The sequence below is a fragment of the Salmo trutta genome, chromosome 13, assembly GCF_901001165.1.
Source record: "Salmo trutta chromosome 13, fSalTru1.1, whole genome shotgun sequence".
Taxonomy (NCBI): Eukaryota; Metazoa; Chordata; class Actinopteri; order Salmoniformes; family Salmonidae; genus Salmo; species Salmo trutta.
Window position 1 is genome coordinate 3,725,650 of NC_042969.1, and position 22,359 is coordinate 3,748,008.

The 22,359-nt window shown below is 39.9% G+C and overlaps 1 protein-coding gene across 1 annotated transcript in view; it reads left to right on the top strand.

Annotated features, from left to right (window-relative positions):
- The window catches only part of LOC115205082 (short transient receptor potential channel 3-like), an 89,416-nt gene that overhangs the window by 6,076 nt on the left and 60,981 nt on the right, over positions 1 to 22,359 (top strand). The window contains exons 2-5 of the mRNA XM_029770673.1: positions 7,441 to 8,215; positions 14,355 to 14,540; positions 19,486 to 19,650; positions 21,211 to 21,427. Of these exons, the coding sequence (XP_029626533.1) occupies positions 7,441 to 8,215; positions 14,355 to 14,540; positions 19,486 to 19,650; positions 21,211 to 21,427 (1,343 nt within the window). The remainder of the gene's footprint in view (positions 1 to 7,440; positions 8,216 to 14,354; positions 14,541 to 19,485; positions 19,651 to 21,210; positions 21,428 to 22,359) is intronic.

The window sequence follows — 22,359 nt, forward strand, 5'->3', positions numbered from 1 at the left end:
CTGCTCCACTGAGGGACCTTACATATAATTGTATGTGTGGGGTATAGAGATGAGGTAGTCATTCAAAAATCTTGATAAACACTATTGCACACAGAGTGAGTCCATGAAACTTATTATGTAACTTGTTAAGTACATTTTTACTCCTGAACTTATTTAGGCTTGCTATAACAAAGGGGTTGAATACTTATTGACTCAAGACATTTCAGCTTTTCATTTTTTATTAATTTGTAAAAATGTCTAAAAACATAATTACACTTTGACATTATGGGGTATTGTGTAGGCCAGTGCCACAAAATCTAAATCTAATCGATTTAATATAAATTCAAGCTGTAACACAACAAAATGTGGAAATAGTAATGGGGTGTGAATACTTTCTGAAGCCACTTTACATGTAGCCCAGGCCTTTGGTAAGTCATGCAGTGTTTAACGTCCTTCTAACTATGGACGTAAACTCTATGTGTTTAGGGTGTTTTTGATGATTAGCGAGCTGGTACCACCTTACATTGTCAGGCTTAGCTGAGTTTACGGCTGTATATTAAAAATGACGTTCGAAAAGTCAGTTGAAATACTTTAAAATGAACCTGTCAAACAGTAGACTTACCACAGTTCCCCGACCCTGCTGTGTTGGGGATAGTAATAGCTCAAGTCTTGTGTGTTGTGATTTTGATATTTACTTAGATATTCCTTGGGTATATGTTGAGTTTGTGAATACGACAAAAGTGGATATCGTGCATTTTAAGATACCAACGCCATGTTATGCCTTGCCAATGGTATGCCTTGCCATCATGTGATATGTGCCTTAGGTGTAGAGACCCTAGCCTGGTCTCCGATCTGTTTGTGCTCTTACCAACTCCATTGCTCATTGTCAAGCTCATTGTTTGGCATGACAATCAGTGACAAGGAATTGGCATGATAGCACAACCAGACTGACACTCAGGCTATGGAGATATATAATTAGAATTAGTAGAATTTATATATTTCTTCAGTCCATGGATATTTTTTTTTGTGGTCTCTCAATACGGCAACACAATAGCCACTTGCGTGTGTAGAATATTGAGAGAGGCACAGGATTCTGACAGTATTTTCAGCAGAAGATATCCACTGACAGAGTACAAGAAAGTATTGTTGGACCTCGACCACCCAGGAATTAAAGGTCATGAATTTCTCCAGGCAGTGACATTTGTCCTCTGAGAAGATCATCTGTGACCTTCCAAGACCTCCCATTGTCTTATGGTTTTTAGCCTAGACAAAAACAAAACATGAAGAACATGAACTGGGTCATTCCACGAAATGAGTGCCTTTGGCATCTCTTTGATATTTTAAGTAGATATTGTACACAAATATAGAATTTTTAAAAGCCTGATATATTCAATGAAGTCCTCTTTATTAATGACCACATGGAAAATTGATTGAATCAGAATAGAAACTGGTTGAATAAAGACTTGCTAAAGTGCCAAAAATCTGCATTTTGACATGCCCCTCAGTGCATCCACTGTGAATTCTAGGAATATTTTAACCCACTTAATCCCAACATTTATCCAAGTTTTCAACATCATTGTAAAGCCATAGGTATGTTGTTGCTTTGACAAAGTAATTTCTGAAGATGAGTGATTCAAGGTAAAACAAAGACAACCTGTCCCTCATTTTAAGGTCAACCCTGTTATGTGAACTGAACTCTTGTTTTAATATCAAATCATATGAATATGTGAATATAAGGTGTGTGTGATGGCTTGTGTGTGTTTGTGTGAGTGAGTGAGTATCACCTGGTAGACGGTTAGTGATGGCTGTTCAACAGTCTGATGGCCTGGTAATAGAATCTGTTTTTTAGTCTCTCTGTCTTGGCTCTGATGCACCTGTACTGTCTACGTCTGTCAGACGGTAGCCAAGTGAACAGTCTGTGGCTGAGGTCCTTCTTGGCCTTCCTTTGACAGCGGGTGCTGTAGGTGTCTGGGAGGGCAGGCAGCGTGTCTCAGGTGATTCGTTGTTCAAGTGAAGCTTGCATTGAATTGCCCCTCCCTGTTGCACACAACAAGGGGACTCCTTGTCCTGCCTTATGGGCCGTTCAGGGTCTGACAAGGCTACTTACAATAGCAATTGAGGCCTTTGTATTGTATAATTAGTTGGGGCCGAAGCTGTGACTAAATGGCTTTGTCAGGTCCAGGCCTTTTCTTAGGCAGTGTATCAGGCCAGTCAGTGTCCCCACCAGCTGTGACTGTAAAAAAGGCCAAGCCTGTACCTGTGACTTTCCCCGATGCCGAAGTTTGGCTGCCGACTAAGTTATCAGTGTGTTTACTGTTTACTATTCAGGGGCAGTGAAAATTGTCGAAGCAGCGAGTAGAGATGGTGAAGCTATGGCAGTGGATGCCCAACAGTCTGTGGATGTCAGTTGGTTGAGAGATCCTGAAACCCTAATCATGAAGAAGGTTGATTTACTGCGCAGGTGAGTCATTTTAACTAACAAAAAATGTAAGAAACTGGAAATCACTGTCAAAGCGTCTAAAAGATTCTTGGATCTCCAGGATTTCACGGCTGAAACAACGCAGGGTATGCTGTTTGAAGATGCTTCCCCCTCTCAGGCCTCAGAGCCTGTGTAGGAATCTGAGTACATTTTACTAAGTGAAGGACTACATTAACTTTTGTGTCGTTTTTTGAAAATTGTATTAGTGTGTCTTATTTTTATTGTTTATTTATTTTTCGTTAAAGGATCTCAGTTTTTACCCCACCCAGTAGGTGGCAGCAATACACCTATTTGGTTGTAGTACGTCAATAAAACCTTAAAGAAGAAGAAGATTGTGCATTCATCCCTTGTGGGGTATAGGTTTCCTGTCTTCCTTGTAGGCCAAGTGTTTCCTCAAGTAAGTCTAGAGTTCCCTGCTTTCCCAGTAAGTCCAGTCTATCTTGCCCCCTCGGTAGGTCAAGGGTATCCCGGCCCTTCGTTAGGTCAGATGCATCCTTCTCCCACAGTATACTCTGTTTTTTTTGTTTTTTATCTTTCTTTTTTCTACTTTTTACCACTTTTTCTCCCCAATTTCGTGATTTCCAATTGGTAGTTACAGTCTTGTTCCATCGCTGCAACTCACTTACGGACTCGAGAGAGGTGAAGGTCGAGAGCAATGCGTCCTCGAAACACGGACCTGCCAAGCCACACTGCTTTTTGATACACTGCATCGCTTAACCCGGAATCCAGCCATACAACTGGCGACCGAAGTCAACGTGCCCGCGCCCAGCCCGCCACAAGAGTCGTGATGTGTGTTTGTCCTACTTTTTTATTTTGAATCCCAGCCCCCGTCCCCTTAGTAGGCCTTTTCCCTTTTGCTAGGCCGTCATTATAAATAAGAATTTGTTCTTAACTGACTTACCTAGTTAAATAAAATAAATAAATAAATTGTATAAAATATTCTGGGCCCTCAGTTTCCTGCGCCATTGAGCTCGGAAATAACACAGTTGTAGACATTTGTGCGAGGGATAAGAGGTCATTAGGTAGGTTTGCTTCTATGCGTAATCGGGTGCTTACTCAACATTGACAGGAGCGCTCCAAACAAAAGACTATGACTAAATTGACAACTTATAAATAAAATGAAATAAACCAAAACTTGTTTCTCAGAATCATAGGTTGTGCACTTTGCAAACAACGTGTCCACTCCGACAATGAGGACGGTAAAAGACTGGAATAATAGTATTTTAAATGCATTAACATAAATTACCGTAACCAAAACAAACATTGTAGATTAGAAATTGTAGGAATGAACTGTAAATGTGCTACTGGTGATACATTGTATGTAATGGGGAATTGATAGACACTAACAATCAAATGCAAACAATTGACACAACGAAGTCATTAAACAATGAATGTGCACAAATTGGGTGGAGAGAGCGCATTCACACTCCCCTTCATCGACTGTGTCATCCGCGCAGCCTCCGCAATGGATTAGTTCACTGAGATGGGCGCGAATCAGACAGGGGTCTCATGTCCCATCATTTAAAAAAATATATATTTGCTACTGCTCCAGCACAAAAAACAATTGGTCGACCAACAGCCAATCGATCAAACAATCAGCCAAACAATCGACCAGTCGACTAATTGGGGTCAGCTCTAGTTTCAACACCAGTGTATTAGCCTTTTCTTGGTTTGTTTGTTGTTATGTTATGCAACATGTATTTTCCTTCTCCGTCTGCATGCATTTTGTATTCTGTAATGTTGATATTTTGCATCAGAAGTATGGACTCTATTCGCATTAAGACTTTATGACTTACACCCTCCCCCTGTTCAGAAATGGGAGTCAATTTTTTTTCTGCCACAGCATTCGCCTCAAATGGATGCATTTGGAACGATGAAGGCTCCTCAGAGGAGGAAGGGGAGGACCATCCTCCCCAGTGAATTTCATAAAAATGTATATTGTAAAACTAAAAAAGTGATCATTTTTAGATAAAACTATACTAATATATTCACATCACCAAGTGTATTAAAACACACTTTTTTAAAATCAAGGTCTACAGTAGCCTCCACAGCACTCTAGGGTAGCACCATGGTGTAGTCGGAGGACAGCTAGCTTCTGTCCTCGTCTGGGTACATTGAGTTTAATACAAAACCTACAAAAACTGCTAAGGTATGTGTATGTGACCAATACAATTTGATTTGATTAGATTTTTAGGAAGCTCATGGTTCTCACTCCCTTCCATAGATTAAACAGTAATTATTACAACTTCCGGAGGACGTCCTCCAACCTATCAGAGCTCTTGCAGCATGAACTGACATGTTGTCCACACAATCAAAGGATCAGATAATGAATCACTACTGAAAGCATAAGCCTCAGTTAGCTAGCACTGCAGTGCATACAATGTGGTGAGTAGCTGACTCAAAGAGAGAGAAAGACAATAGTTGAACCGTTTTGAAGAAACTTTCAGTTTCACTTACTAAGCTAGCAGATGCAGCTAGCTAGCTTAGCCTACTCAAACACCCTGCTCAAACAGAGGGATACTATGTTTTTTTTGAGGGGTTGATCAGCTTTAATATTACAGATAGATTGTTGCTTTCATCAATGTAATTGTCTGCATCATTTCCAATCCCCCATATATTTTTGGGGTAAATATATATATATATATCCATATACAGTCGAAAGTTTACATACACCTTAGCCAAATACATTTAAACTCAGTTTTTCACAATTTCTGACATTTAATCCTAGTAAAAATTCCCTGTCTTAGGTCAGTTAGGATCACCACTTTATTTTAAGAATGTGAAATGTCAGAATAATAGTAGGGTGATTTATTTCAGCTTTTATTTCTTTCATCACATTCCCAGTGGGTCACAAGTTTACGTACACTCAATTAGTAATTGGTAGCATTGCCTTTAAATTGTTTAACTTTGGTCAAACGTTTCGTGTAGCCTTCCACAAGCTTCCCACAATAAGTTGGGTGAATTTTGGCCCATTCCTCCTGACAGAGCTGATGTAACTGAGTCAGGTTTGCTCGCACACACTTTTTCGGTTCTGCCCACAAATTTTCTATGGGATTGAGATCAGGGGTTTGTGATGGCCACTCCAATACCTTGACTTTGTTGTCCTTAAGCCATTTTGCCACAACTTTGGAAGTATGCTTGGGGTCAATGTCCATTTGGAAGACCCATTTGCGACCAAGCTTTAACTTCCTGACTTATATCTTGAGATGTCTTGCTTCAATATATCCACATAATTGTCCTTCCTCATGATGCCATCTATTTTGTGAAGTGCACCAGTCCCTCCTGCAGCAAAGCACCCCCACAACATGATGCTACCACCCTCGTGCTTCACAGTTGGGATGGTGTTCTTCGGCTTGCAAGCATCCCCCTTTTTCCTCCAAATATAACGATGGTCATTATGGCCAAACAGTTCTATTTTTGTTTCATCAGACCAGAGGACATTTCTCCAAGAAGTACACTCTTTGTCCCCATGTGCAGTTGCAAACCGTAGTCTGGCTTTTTTATGGCGGTTTTGGAGCAGTGGCTTCTTCCTTGCTGAGCGGCCTTTCAGGTTATGTCGATATAGGACTCGTTCTACTTTTGTACCTGTTTCCTCCAACATCTTCACATGGTCCTTTGCTGTTGTTCTGGGATTGATTTGCACTTTTCGCACCAAAGTACGAACGTGTCTCCTTCCTGAGTGGTATGACTGCAACTCCAATTGACTCAAATTATGTCAATTAGCCTGTCAGAAGCTTCTAAAGCCATGACATCATTTTCTGGAATTTTCCAAGCTGTTTAAAGGCACAGTGTATGTGTATGTAAACTTCTGACCCACTGGAATTGTGATACAGTGAATTATAAGTGAAATAATCTGTCTGTAAACAATTGTTGGAAAATCACTTGTGTCATGCACAAAGTAGATGTCCTAACCGACTTGCCAAAACTATAGTTTGTTAACAAGAAGTTTGTGGAGTGGTTGAAAAACGAGTTTTAATGACTCCAACCTAAGTGTATGCAAACTTCCGACTTCAACTGTGTATACTGTATTCTATCCTATTCTACTGTATCTTAGTCTATGCCGCTCTGACATTGCTCGTCCAAAGATTTATATATTCTTAATTCCTTTCCTTTACTTTAGATTTGTGTGTATTGTTGTAAAATTGTTTGATATTACATTGAGTTCAATACAAACCTACAAAACCTTGTTTGATATTACTGCACCGTTGGAGCTAGAAACACAAGCATTTCGCTACAACCACTGTAACATCTGCTAAACACATGTATGTGACAAATAAAATTGTATTTTAATTGTACAAATACTTACCAAATACCCTTGGATATTATTAAGCCAAAATCAAAAACATGTAATCCAATGGGCTTTATGGCTATGACTCTCATCTCTGGAAAGAGCAGTTGCTCAGATTCAAACCTGTCTGAGAAACCCATGATATCTCAGTGCAACCTGTAGTTGTATTACTCATGCATCTGTTGTGTTTCATTAAAACGCTATTAACGCCAGGAGGATTTCTCACTCAGTCTGTGTGACGCTCTGTCACTGGCTCACCTCTCACTGAGACGGCTGGGGTGGCTGGGTTCTAATGAATACACTGCTGTCCGGCTGCCACTCTCCATTCTGTTGTGAAGGTAGGGGTGGCACGGGGTGGTGGAATTACGTGGCTGTGGGTCAAGGAACAACAGAGACTGTGCAGACAACAAAGATGATGCCCTAGATGAGCCCTTATGCCAGAACGTAACATTAGCTCCGAGCTTATATTACTGGTCTCTTTGAATGGTGAAGGGTCGTTTAGTAGACTTTGTAAAACATAGGGCTACAACTGAAGTCATCTATTTATAGTTGAAGGAGAAAGCAGCTTGTTTTAACTTGTAGAGGGGCAATTTCTAATTTTTTTGGTAGTAAACTTGATGGTAAGTATGTTTGCAAAAGTCAAGGCTCTTCACAGAGGAAGTAACCATGATGTTGTTTTCTCCGTCTCTGCAAGGAAAGGGGCGGCGGAACTTGAGCTCCCCGCCCACCGGCGGATGACAGGGGCTCGGGAGAAGGGTCGTCGACCAGCGACGCGTGGGCCGGCCTTCATGTTCAACGACCACACCACCATTATGACCGCCGAGGAGGAGCGCTTTCTGGATGCCGCCGAGTACGGCAACATCCCTGTGGTCCGCAAGATGCTGGAGGAGTCCACCACGCTCAATGTCAACTGTGTGGACTACATGGGCCAGAACGCATTGCAGCTTGCGGTCGGCAACGAGCATCTGGAGGTGATGGAACTGCTCTTGCGGAGGGACAACCTGGCACGCATCGGTGACGCCTTACTCCTGGCTATCTCGAAAGGGTATGTCAGGATCGTGGAAGCCATCTTGGCCCATCCATCCTTCCAAGCCAGCGAGCGGCTGACGCGGAGTCCGTGTGAGCTGCAGGACGATGACTTCTACTCGTATGACGAGGATGGCACACGCTTCTCGCCCGACATCACCCCCATCATTCTGGCTGCACACTGCCAGAAGTACGAGGTGGTACACATGCTGCTGTTGAAGGGCGCGCGCATTGAGCGGCCACATGACTACTTTTGCAAGTGCCCAGAATGCACCGAGAAACAGGTCAAAGACGCTTTCAGCCACTCACGTTTGCGCATCAATGCCTACCGGGGCCTGGCTAGCCCGGCTTACCTTTCGCTGTCTAGCGAGGACCCAGTGCTCACCGCGCTGGAGCTCAGCAATGAACTGACCAAGTTGGCTGACATCGAGAAGGAGTTCAAGGTAGGACACTTATGAGCTACTCGCACTCAGGATTGCAAAATTCTGGAAACGTTCCTAAATTCACCGTTTTTTTTAGAAATCTATTTCTAAGAACGTTCTCAACATTGTTTGGTTTTTCTGAAAAACCTAGGAATTTGGGGAAATGTACAGAATTTTGCAAACCTTCTACTCAGAAGCTTAATGCTCAATGTCTGTTGTTTTTTCTGCATTTATTTTGATGGCATAACCAAGTTTGATCGGTTTCTTGGCATAGTACCTACTAGGGCTGGGTGATATGGCCAAAATTCAAATTTTTGACAGTGTGACGGTATTTCACTATATTTTATGTTTTTGATTAATAAAAGTTCTAAATTTGCTTTATGAGTAGTGTGTGACCCTAGGGTGGAAACACATATATTCTAAATCATTTCAATGGGTCTTTCTCCATTCTGATTGTTTTATAATGTTCAGTTGAACTTCAACCTAAAATAATTTCCTACATTTGCATCAATTTCGGCATTTCCTGCACTCATTTGAGATAATTTCCACACTGCCATGATATGGGCAAAAATACTAGGCCTTATTTTTAACCAAATGTTGCAATTGCGATTTAGATCAAAACCCTTGGGTGAAGTTTTGGAATCATGGAAATAGAATGTTTATTATAATTCAATAGTTAGAATGTAAATAATAGTGGGCACTTTGAATACAGCGTTGTTTGACATGACAACGAATGAAAATGCCATGGATGAGTTATTGTGACAGGGTAGGAACCAAAGGAATGTTCAGTGTTTCCTAGGGGACCCTATAATCTTTGGCTACGTTAAATCTTTATTCATATAGCCAACATATTCATGCTTCGCCTATTCATCTTTGATTTAGAATATACTGTTGCACAAACAGCATGCTGACTTAAGCCTCCACCAGCACTAGTATCAGGCTGTATTACCTAGCTACGTTTGCTCTGACTCAGCACTTTTATTAGCTAGTTAGCTAGCCAGCTAACTAGTGATTAGCATCAGTGGCTAAAACGATTTAGCTTAACTTGCTAAGAAAATACAAACTAGCTGTTTGCAGATGTAAGAAACACAAACTAATATTGCAATTATAGTACGCTTGTGGATGTATATTAAGATCAAAGTGGAAACAACATCGTTGTCATCAACATTGTTGCATGTGCTGCATTGACCATGCAGACTGAACGAAAGTGTCTCGTCAAGCAACAACGAACTCGCTCCTTGAGTGACGGGACGGGGCTAGGTCTGTGTGGAAAGCGGCATGGAGAGAGAGCTGAGAGGGATGACTCGAGTAGCGGAGTAAACTATGGGCGTTACAAACGGCGTATCACATTTAACAACCCAAACATTAAAATACCCTTATAGAAGGTCAAGTAAAAACCCAAACCGGTCCGTGCATACATACCGGTATATCGCCCAGCCCTAGTACCTACAAGATTGATGATTGTTATCAGGCAAAGTCTTGCACAATAGCAATGTGTTGATGCTGCTTAACCACCCGTTTAATTTCTGCCTCATGTTTTCATGTAATGAATCTTCAACCTGTGTGTGTGTGTTATGCTGCTGTCACCACCAGGATAAAAAGAGCCATAAAAAAGAGACCATGCAGCACAATTGCTTCTCCCTGGTAAATATGTTTAGTTACATCAATTCATTGACATTGCAGATAAACATTCTGAAAGAGACTTGAATTACAAGAGCAGTTAATGGGAGATAGGGGGGGAAAAAACGAACATGTCCTCTCCTTTAAGAACTTAGATTTGTTTGTATTATTTGTATTGATTGTAAAAATGAGTTCACTGAACCACATTGCCACAAAAGCTTGTTATCCAAATTTGCTAAAGTGTTCCATGCTGTTAAACATATGACACATTAACAACCATTTTGAGCTTGTATGATGGCACAAGCTACACTGAATTTGTTTTAAATGAGAACATTTGAGAAAAGGATGCTTGTTTGCAGTCTGGATACCAGTCTTTTTAGCTAACATTGACAAACATTGACAAACCTTGTATAAAATATGTTGAATTTGTACCTTTGAAACAATCTCAGATCTTCAATGTAATGTCCACTATAAGAAAAAAACTATAGGCTGGGCACCACATCCTACTGGAAAGTTGATCTACCTATAGATAGCCTTGTTTCCCATCCAGGGTTTTAACCAAGCCCCGTCCTGCTTAGTTTTGATATCTGTCACCAACTGTTACCAATGTGCTATCGTGATGTTGATTGTTGAAAAATCTCCATTTAATAGATTCACTGGTGCTATCAAAGTCATTCCGAAGTGTAGGTTTAACAGAGCAAATGAAATGTAACCATACCGTATCAATCATATATCATCAATGATGCTATTTAGGACTGTATAGCATTTGGGAAGTCATCAACAGCTATTGTTTAAATTCAACCTAGGATTAAACTAAAAATAGACAATACATACAGTGAGGGAAAAAATTCTTTCATCCCCTGCTGATTTTGTATGTTTGCCCACTGACAAAGAAATGATCAGTCTATAATTTTAATGGTAGGTTTATTTGAACAGTGAGAGACAGAATAACAACAAAAAAATCCATAAAAAGGTCCTGGAGTGGCCTAGAACTGTCAATCTCCCTCGGCCTGGGGCTCCATGCAAGATCTCACCAAATAAACCTACCATTAAAATTATAGACTGATCATTTCTTTGTCCGTGGGCAAACGTACAAAATCAGCAGGGGATCAAATACTTTTTTCCCTCACTGTATAGTCCTAGGTTTTCACACGTTACATAGCTCTCAATATCCGGCCTCATACAGGGCTTGTTATCTTTTTGTTCTGAAACCTGTTTTCTTCCATCTGTTCTCTGAATTGTCCTTTTGCCTCCCTCTGTGAGAGATTATATCAGAACATGTTCTAGTGAATCAAGCGCAGTAAATGGTTCACTGCCTCTTACCACATGGTGCAATGCTTCACTTTACAGTTGGATCACAATGTTCAGTTATAAGTAACTGGAAATGTAGGAATTGGACTTGCCTAAGACTGTATTCAAATTGTCTCCCATTCTATTCTGTCTTTGGACATATGGATTATGACAATCGGTCCGTTAAAAAAATTGGAGGCCCCTTACACTTCAGTGTTGTGACGCAAACATTCTAGCAAAATGCATAGCGCATAGAATTTAAACGGTATTGTCGGATATTATTAATCCTAATCAGACAGGTTTTTTTTACATGGACGATACATTGGAGATAATATAAGGCAAGTACTGGAAACAATAGAACACTATGAAAATTCTGGGAAACCAGGCCTGGTATTCATAGCTGACTTTGAAAATGTTTTTGATAAATTACGACTGGAATTTATATATAAAATGCCTGTAATATTTAATTTTGGAGAATCTCTTATACAATGGGTTAAAGTTATGTATAGTTACCCGAGGTGTTAAATAGTAAATAAGGGCTACTTCTCAGAAACTATTAAACTGTGAAGAGGAGTAAAATAAGGTTGTCCTCTATCGGCATATCTATTTCTTATCGCCATCGAAATATTAGCTATTAAAAAACCTGTTGAGGCCAGGGGGCAGGATCTTATCCCGGTATTGGGATTCATTGTCATGTGACCATGGCGGGGAATTCAAAACTGCAAGAGTAATCATTTCAAATACTCAAATAATCAACTATTTTCCTCCATTTGAAAGATACACATCTCCTAAATCTAACCACGCTGTCCGATTTTCAAAGAGGCTTTACGGAGAATGCATAAAGTTAGGTTATGTTAGGAGAGTACATTGACAATAGCTGTGTGTAATGTTTAGCCAATTCAAAGAAGGGCATCAACAGACAGAAAACTAGCTAGAATTATGCACTTACCTTTGACAATCTGCATCAGATGACACTCATAGGACATTATGTTATACAATACATGCATTTTTAGTTCCATCAAGTTCATATTTATATCCAAAAACAGCATTTACAGTCGCGGTGAAATTCAGAATTTTTTTCGGCTCGAATGCTCCCAGTGAATCCAGCATTACAAATCACGGAATTACTATTCGAAAACATTGGTAAATTATAATATTGTCATTCAAAGAATAATATATTATCAACTCGTAATTGCTACCGAATGACCAGATCTCAAAATAACTTTACTGGGAAATCACATTTTGCAATAAACGGGGTACTATGCTAAGAACAATAAGCTAAGCTATACAGTTAGCATCATCTAATATCGATAATAACATTGTAAATATCCCCTTACCTTTGATTATCTCCATCAGAAGGCACTGCCAGGAATCCCAGGTCCAGAACAAATGTGGTTTCTTTTGACAAAGTTCATAATTTATGTCCAAATAACACCAAATAGTTAGCGTTCAGTAGGCTCCCACAAAACGTGGTGGGGGGGGTGTAAAGTCACGCCGAAAAGCTAAAAAAAAACTAGTAAATAATCTATTTACGTTCGTTCAAACATGTCAAACGTTGTTTAGCATTAATCTTTTGGTCCATTTTTAACGTGAAACATCAGTAAACATCAGTAATATTTTCACACAACCTATCAAGTGTCTAGATAAACGATTATGACAAACACACTCTTCTCAGATTTATGCGCAGGCGCAAAAAATGAAGTGATGACGTGTCAACTTTCCTGCATTCTAATTCGGTCTGTATTCATCACAGATGCTTCAAACAACTTTATAAAGATCGTTGACATCTAGTGGAAGCCGTAGGAGTTGCGAACTGAATCCTTTCTCACTATGGTATCTATAAAACAATGACACTAAATAGTACAGTCACAAAATTCACATTTTTTTTAATCTATTTTTCACAGGTTTTTGCCTGCAATATGAGTTTTGTTATACTTACAGACACCATTCAAACTGTTTTAGAAAATTCAGAGTGTTTTCTATCCAAACCTGAACAATAAAATGCATATTCTAGCTTCTGAGTTGGTGTAGGAGGCAGTTAAAAATGGGCACATATTTTTTCCAAAATTCTCAATACTGCCCCCTAGCCCAAACAGGTTAAAATCAGATCCAACGATAATATCAAGGGGCTAGAAATCCAGGGCTTGAAAACAAAGGTTTCATTGTACTGTGATAATTCATGTTTTTTTAATCAGCAATTTTGATAGAGGATCTAGATACTTTTTCTAACCTCTCATGATTACAACCAAATTATGATTAGTGTACTATATTAGGTATTGGATCACAAAAAAATACTACTTTTACATTACCGTGTAGTTTATTAATAAAATGGTCTGACAGTGATGTGGACATACTCAATATTCATATCCCGAAATAATTGATTTATCTCACTACAATCAATTTTAATAGAAAGTTAGAAAAAATAGATAAGATCTTGCTACCATGGAAAGGAAAATACCTGTCTATTTGTGAACAAAATGTGGGAAAAGTCAAGGGGTCTGAATACTTCCCGAATGCACTGTATATACACACACAATTTTGTTGTATGTATTTCTTAATATAGGCCTATTGTAAATGTGTATTATTGTTGCGTCACCATCTTTATTGCAACAAGAAATACAAGTACAAACAAACTTTAAGCTACATATTATTTTGACAGAGGTAATGAGCTGTCCATTGATCAGCACAGCAATTGATAAAACAGCAACAATTACATTATCTGATCCATAGCACCCACTGATAAATCAAATTTAGAAAATGATTTTATATATATATATATATATATATAAACATTTTAATAATCAACAATGTTTGTGAACTAGGCCTTTATTACTCCTGTATGAGCGGAGAAAAGTACTTGTCAGCAGAGCAGAGAAAAATGCTTCTCAGCACTGTCCCAAAACCTGACCTCCCCCTTGTACAGTGCACAGTATTAAGATTTAAATGCATTTCAGATTTTCATACTTGAGTAATAATAACATTTTATGAAATGTGCATATATAACACTGCCGAGATCATTGCACACAGATATTCCCATTGGGTCACCACTACCGTAGTGACCCAATGGTTGTTTTCTCACTGATATAGCTTCTATGACAGTATGGTTGCTGAACAAAATACCACTGTAAGTTTATATTATGTTCGTGTCACATATTACTTTTGTAAGTTAGATTTATGCAGACGAGCTTGCATTTCCCTGTCTACAGCAGCTGACTTGGCTCTAACCTGTGTTTTCTCTCCCTCCGTCCAGAATGACTACCGCAAGCTGTCTATGCAGTGTAAGGACTTTGTAGTGGGAGTGCTGGACCTCTGTCGGGACACGGAGGAAGTGGAAGCCATTTTGAATGGAGATGTTACTGCTGAGAAGGAGGCGGGGAAGGGCCTTCGCTCTCTCCTGAGCAGGGTCAAACTGGCCATCAAGTACGAGGTGAAAAAGGTAAGTCGCTAACAGTTTCCTTTATCTATTCTAAGGCCTTGCAAGTAGTTGACTTCTCTCTCTCTTGTAAGTTATTTCTAGAATATACAGTAGTTCAGTCCAAACAATTCCCAAGACACACCACGTTACATCCAAGGGATTCCATTGTCACTTGCCTGTGTACCAGACCTGCATCTCTGGCCCTTCTGTCCTTTCTACACCCCTCCACCGGCCCTGCCTATAATATTACCTGGCAAACTTTCACCCGAGCAAAAAAAAAAACGAGCATGCCTTCCAACTCCACAGGGCAACTTTTGTAACATTATCTGTCTCGTATGCAGCATCCATCCATTTTTCATCGACATTTTATCTCTACACTTTTTGCAACAGTTAGCAATTTGCATTGCTCCGATGCTGGGTGCTTTTGTTTTTTTGCCAGAACTACAATATGTGATACTAGAAATCCCTGTGCTGTACCTCAAAGTTCAGGGGTCAACTAAGAACTAAACATAATCTTCCTATTCAGAGTGCCTAGAAGTAACACAGCATAATTCCAACCAAACCACAGTCAAAATATTGAATGCACATGCACATGCACGGTGAGCCTCAAAAGTGTTGGGATACTTGAAATGGTACAATGACTATGAGGTTAAAGTGCAGACTGTCAGCTTTAATTTGAGGGTATTTTCATATATTGGGTGTTGTTTAATTGTTTAGAAATTACAGAATTGTTTGTACATAATCCTCCCTTATTAGGGAACCAAAAGTATTGGGACAAATTCACTTATACTGTATGTGTATTAAAGTAGTAAAACGTTAAGTATTTGGTTCTATAGTCATTGGATGCAATGACTACATCAAGCTTGTGACTATACATTTGGTGGATGCATTTGTTGTTGTTTTGGTTGTTTCAGATTGTTTTGAGCCCAATAGAAATGAATGGTATATAATGTATTAAAAAGGATGTTGGATCCTTCCCTCTGGGCACACCATGTCATTTCAACGTGGAGAATTAGGTCATATTTGGAAAGATAGATTGATCAATGAGGTTCCAAACTATTTTCACCCACTCAAAAAGACAGCTAAAAGTTTGTTGAAATCCCAATGTGTTATTACTATGCTTTCAACTATTTAAAAGCACAACCAAATTCCAACGGAAAATCAATGTCAGATTTTTTGTTTAGTTGTCACCTAAATGTGTTATCACTGCGCTTTTAACCATTTTAAAAGCACACCAAAGTTCAAATGTCAGATATTTCATTTATTTATACAACAGCTTAATGTGTTGTCACTGTGCTTGATCTAATAACACAACCAAATGACATGGATTACAGTTAGTTGAGATTAGAGGTCGACCGATTATGATTTTTCAATGCCGATTATTCGAGGGCCAAAAACCCCGATGCCGATTAATCGGCCGATTTTTCTACATATATTTGTAATAATGACAATTACAACAATACTGAATGAATACTTATTTTAACTTAATATAATACATCAATAAAATCAATTTGTCTCAAATAAATAATGAAACATGTTCAATTTGGTTTAAATAATGCAAAAACAAAGTGTTGGACAAGAAAGTAAAAGTGCAATATGTGCCATGTAAAAAAACGTTTAAGTTCCTTGCTCAGAACATATGAAAGCTGGTGGTTCCTATTAACATGAGTCTTCAATATTCCCAGGTAAGAAGTTTTAGGTTGTAGTTATTGTAGGAATTATAGGACTATTTCTCTATACCATTTGTATTTCATATGCCTTTGACTATTGGATGTTCTTATAGGCACTATAGTATTGCCAGTGTAACAGTATAGCTTCCGTCCCTCTCCTCGCCCCTACCTGGGCTCAAACCAGGGACACATCGACAACAGCCACCCTCGAAGCATCGTTACCCATCGCTCCACAAAAGCCATGGCCCTTGCAGAGTAAGGGGAACAACTACTTCAAGGTCTCAGAGCGAGTGATGTCACCGATTGAAACGCTATTAGCGCACACCCCGCTAACTAGCTAGCCATTTCACATCGGTTACACCAGCCTAATCTCGGGAGTTGATAGGCTTGAAGTCATAAACAGCTCAATGCTTGAAACACAGCAAAGAGCTGCTGGCAAATGCACGAAAGTGCTGTTTGAATGAATGCTTACGAGCCTGCTGCTGCCTGCCACCGCTCAGTCAGACTGCTCTATCAAATATCAAATCATAGACTTAATTATAGCATAATAACACACAGAAATACAAGCCTTAGGTCATTAATATGGTAAAATCCATAAACTATCATTTTGAAAACAAAATGTTTATTCTTTCAGTGAAATACGGAACCGTTCCGTATTTTATCTAATGGGTGGCATCCCTAAGTCTAAATATTGCTGTTACATTGCACAACCTTCAATGTTATGTCATAATTATGTACAATTCTGGCAAATGAATTACGGTCTTTGTAAGGAAGAAATGGTCTTCACACAGTTCGCAACGAGACAGGCGTCCCAAACTGCTGCATATACCATGACTCTGCTTGCACGGAACGCAAGAGAAGTGACACAATTTCCCTAGTTAAAAGAAATTCATGTTAGCAGGCAATATTAACTAAATATGCAGGTTTAAAAATATATACTTGTGTATTGATTTTAAAGAAAGGCATTGATGTTTATGGTTAGGTATATATTGGTGCAACGACAGTGCTTTTTTCACGAATGTGCTTGTTAAATCATCACCCGTTTGGCGAAGTAGGCTATGATTCGATGAGAAATTAACAGGCGCCGCATCGATTATATGCAACGCAGAACAAGAAAGATAAACTAGTAATATCATCAACCATGTGTAGTTAACTAGTGATTATTGTTAAGATTGATTGTTTTTTATAAGATCAATTTAATGCTAGCTAGCAGCTTACCTTGGCTCCTTGCTGCACTCGCGTAACAGGTAGTCAGCCTGCCACGCAGTCTCCTCGTGGAGTGCAATGTAATCGGCCACAATTGGTGTCCAAAAATGCCGATTACCGATTGGTATGAAAACTTGAAATCGGCCCCAATTAATCGGCCACTCCGATTAATCGGTTGACCTCTAGTTGAGATTACATTAAAGTACATGGTGTACAGATAACTTTCCTGATAAGAGCGTCTGCTAAATGACGTAAATGTAATGTAAATGTAATAAAAACGTTAAGAAAACAAAAAAGATAAATTGATTGTAGAAGGAACAAAACTGCACTACCCCCTACGGAGATCAATGGGGAACCAGTTGATAGAGTGACCATCGGAAAGTATTCAGACCCCTTGGGAGACTAGTCAGGATCGAGGCAAAGATGAACGGAGCAAAGTACATAGATCCTTGATGAAAACCTGCTCCAGAGCTCTCAGAACCTCAGACTGGGGCGAAGGTTCACCTTCCAACAGGACAACGACCCTTAGCACACAGCCAAGACAATGCAGGAGTGGCTTCGGGACAAGTCTCTGAATGTACTTGAGTTGCCCAGCCAGAGCCTGTACTTGATCCCGATCGAACATCTCTGAAGAGACCTGAAAATAGCTGTGCAGCGACACTCCCCATCCAACCTGACAGAGCTTGAGAGGATATGCAAAGAAGAATGGGAGAAACTCCCCAAATACAGGTGTGCCAAGTTTGTAGCGTCATACCTAAGAAGACTCGAGGCTGGAATCGCCTTGAATCGATTGTTAGCAAACATTTCTAAAATCTAAAATCTTTTGCTTTGTCGTTATGGGGTATTGTGTGTAGATTGATGAAGGGGAAAAAATAATTCAATTTTAGAACAAGGCTGTAACCTAGCAAAATGTGTAAAAGTCAAGGGATCTGAATACTTTCCGAAGGCACTGTATATAATTCCATACATTTTTTCAACTGGTACTGGGGACCTTCAGACGATTCTTGTGAGGCCTGTGGGTGTCCTAGTGCAAAACAACATGTTCATGAGAGTATCGTCTTTCCATAGAGGGGTCATAATAGTTTTGTAGGCCAAACCGTTCGGACGCTACAGACAATTTTGTGAGATTGTCCTTATCCTGTAACTGCAAAGTTCATTTTCACCTCTCAACTTGTCCCAAGCTTTTAGTACATCCCTCACAGTACACTCATCCCACTTATCCCAAAAATGTATGAATGTCACACATTTCTCCCTTTCCAAAGAATCTTTAATAATAGACTCGCTGCTCCTTATTTATAGCCGTTCTGGCTTCGCCTTGATTCCTCATTCAACTGCATAATTAATCGGCCATATTTTCCGATTCAATTTTTGCTAGGAAAAAGGGAGAGCCGATGTAGGACAACCACGACGTTAAAAACCTAAAGGCACAGAGGTGTGTTATTCATTAACCTTGCACACTTGAGGATAGAACTTGTTCCTTACTACAGGGGGTAATGCACCTCTCGCTGACCCAGAATTCACGAGTCTGTGTCTCGAAATGAACTTGAACAAGTGATTCTCGAAGTCCCTGGGAGCAACAGCTTGGGGGTCAATCCCATTTCGATTCAACAATTACAATTTGAACCGGAAATGGCCAGCACTCCCATCCATTATCTTTTTCTTCAATTGGAATTGCGTGTCTATCTTTTCCCATATTATTATAAACATGTGAACCCAAACTATTTACATCCCCTTGAGACAGGTTGATGTTCTTATCTTGTGGTGTTTGGTCTTTACAGAGCAAATAACCAAATGTTTACTATTATGAAATGGTTATGGATTGACTGGGCTGGCAGACAGTGTCAAGTAAACCCACAGCGAGAACTGTCCACTTCGTTAATGGCTCGGTGGGTTTTCCATTACAGGGAACACCACCTCCCCAGTTCTTCCCACACCAGCCGCCACTGGCGAAAGCCTAATGCATTTCTCCAGCTGACAGCCTAGAGGACCAGGCCTGCCACTCAGCCTCTTTTCTTCCCAGACTGCTTGCCCATTGCATTAACTTTTACAGTACATATTTTATTTCCGGTTCTCTCTCTCCTTCCCTACAGTTTGTGGCCCACCCCAACTGCCAGCAGCAGCTGCTGACGATCTGGTATGAGAACCTGTCGGGCCTGAGGGAGCAGACCATCGCTGTGAAGTGCCTGGTGGTGGTGGCGGTGGCCTTTGGTTTGCCCCTACTGGCCATGGGCTACTGGTTCGCTCCCTGCAGTCGGGTAAGAGTACCACGTCCTCTGACAAACACATCACTCCCAACAGACACAAGCAAAAACCTATATACCTAAACATTAGCGATCTGACATGTTGTATTGCATGGAAACGAGACCATTTTTCAGTGTGATCAACTGTAGGCTACTAACAACAGAAGCTGCATAGTGTAGTCTACTATGCACCCTGTCCCTCTGGCCAGGGTAAACGAAGCGGTAACGTTGTGTATTTATAGCCCATTTGTTTGTGAGAAAATGTGAATGGGATCAAATTAGGTTCATATTCATAACTGGGCTGAGTAGGCTACCTAGACTTTTTTCTATCCAAAATTATTAGAACATAGTTATTAACTACAAAGTTCAAACCAATATGTATGATTGGCCCTGACCTGCTGTTTCGAATCTCTCTTTCGCTCTTTCTGACCTGCTCTCTCGACCTCTGAATGCTCGGCTATGAAAAGCCACCAACTGACATTTACTCTTGAGATGTTGAACTGCTGCACCCTCTTTAACCAACATGGTTATTATTTGACCCTGCTGGTCATCTATGAACATTTGAACGCCTTGAAGAACAATCTGGCCTTAATGGCCATACTCTTTATAATCTTCACCCATCATAGCCAGAAGAGGACTGGACTACCCTCGGAGCTTGGTTTCTCTCTAGGTTTCTTCCTAGGTTTCTGGCATTCTAGGTTACTGGCATTTCTAGTCACAGTGCTTCTGCATTGCTTGCTCTTTAGGGTTTTAGGCTGAGTATCTGTATAGCACTTTGTGACAACTGCTGATGTAAAAGGGCTTTATACAATCAATTAGATTGATTGAATTTGATTGCTAATTGCTTTGCAATGTGAAAAGTAATATCTGCCAAACGAGTATAGATATAATTGTGGTATGCAAGGCCACCCACCTCCATCATTCCCGCCACTCTGAACCTCACAACTGGAGTATGTCCAGGCTGTAGATTGAAATACAGAGACTGTGTTGGGACAGAATTCACCAATTGTGTTCCCTTCAATTATCTAAACTCAAACCAGAGCATATGAAGAGTATCGTGTCTAGCCCATAGAATGACATATAGAATAGTAATGTATAGGGCCCCTTGTGTCCATTACCCTAACTCTTCCTCTTAAAAGTAAAACAAAGACATTTACAGCCACCTTTGATTTAAGTAAGTAAGTCTAGGTGTGTGAGTGCATAGTGTGTTTATTTGTTTATATTCACTTACCCTGCTTTAAGGGTACGTGCCAGTAGTATAGCAAGGGTCTCTTGAACCGCTCCAATGAATGTTAGTGTTATATTTTATATCTTAAGGGATGTTGTTTGCAACACTCCAGTCTTCACTATAAACTAATTTCCATAAGGTTAAGTGGTTGTAGCATAGTTACTCTATAGACATCTTATCGACTGAATTCTCGCTTTGCATCCCACTGACCCCACTGAAGGTATTACTTGCTATGTGGTTGTTTTACCTACTGTATGTAAGTTGAATGCACTGATTGTAAGTCACTCTGAATGAAAGCATCTGCTAAATGACTGAAGTGTAAATGTGATCCTTTTTATTTTATGTAGCTGGGAAATGTCCTGCGCAGCCCCTTCATGAAGTTTGTGGCCCATGCCGCTTCCTTCGTCATCTTCCTGTGCCTGCTGTTGTTCAACGCATCGGACCGCTTCGAGGGCATTAGCACCATGCCAAACGTGACCGTCACTGACCATCCCATGCAGATTTACCGGGTCAAGACCACCGAATTCAGCTGGACCGAGATACTCATCATGGTCTGGGTCACAGGTGAGACAGGATTTATTTGTTTAACATTTTGTGGTACTGTGCATTTCCAAGCACCAGAGGGGCTTGGAAATGTGTGGTCAGAGGCAAGGCGATATATCAGAGCCATGTTTCAAGGTGCATAAAAATTTCAAAGGAGAATAACCTCAGTGATTAAAGCATAAAGTTCAACGATGGCTAAAGGTCTAAACCTCTGGGGGGGCTTTATTGCTATAGGCCATAGAAATGCATTGAATAACACATTCATAAATGGAAAAATAGATGTCTGTCCTATATTTAGGATATATAAGAAAGCTCAGGAAATATATATGTATTTATACGATTTCCATACTTTCATTCATTTTTTTAACCAGTACCGCGTTACCCTCACACAAATCCTGTGACACTTGTGGGGGTGGTAGAGCAAAACGGAGAACACCACTGTGTTCGTGAGTGTCTTAGTAGTTTGTGGCCCAACAGCCGTTTTCGTGATAGGAACAATTTTTGGGATGTCTCCTTGTCTGTCAAACAGCGCTGTAGCTCTGCCACCTTCCACCGCTGATGCGCAGGCACTTCAATCGACTCTGATTTTTTTCAAACTGAAAGTAGCTTTTCTCCAAAAAGCAGTACTCAAATCGCCTTGGTGGTGCCCTGCTCATTGTGTCAGTTAATTAGTTACCCAACTTAGGCCAGACAAAATTGATTCACTGTTTAACGGATTTTCCCCCCAGAAAAGTGAGACGAGCAAAAAAAATAAAAATAATAATTAATTCGGTGGATAAGGAATAACAGTACTTTATCACATTGTCCTATGAACAATAGGCAAAATATTCCATTTTAAACTGATTTTAGGATTATTATTAATACACAAATTAACATCAATGAACATTATTCACATAGAATATTGCATTATATTATACATCCTATCATATTCAAACAATTTTGTTAAGTTATGT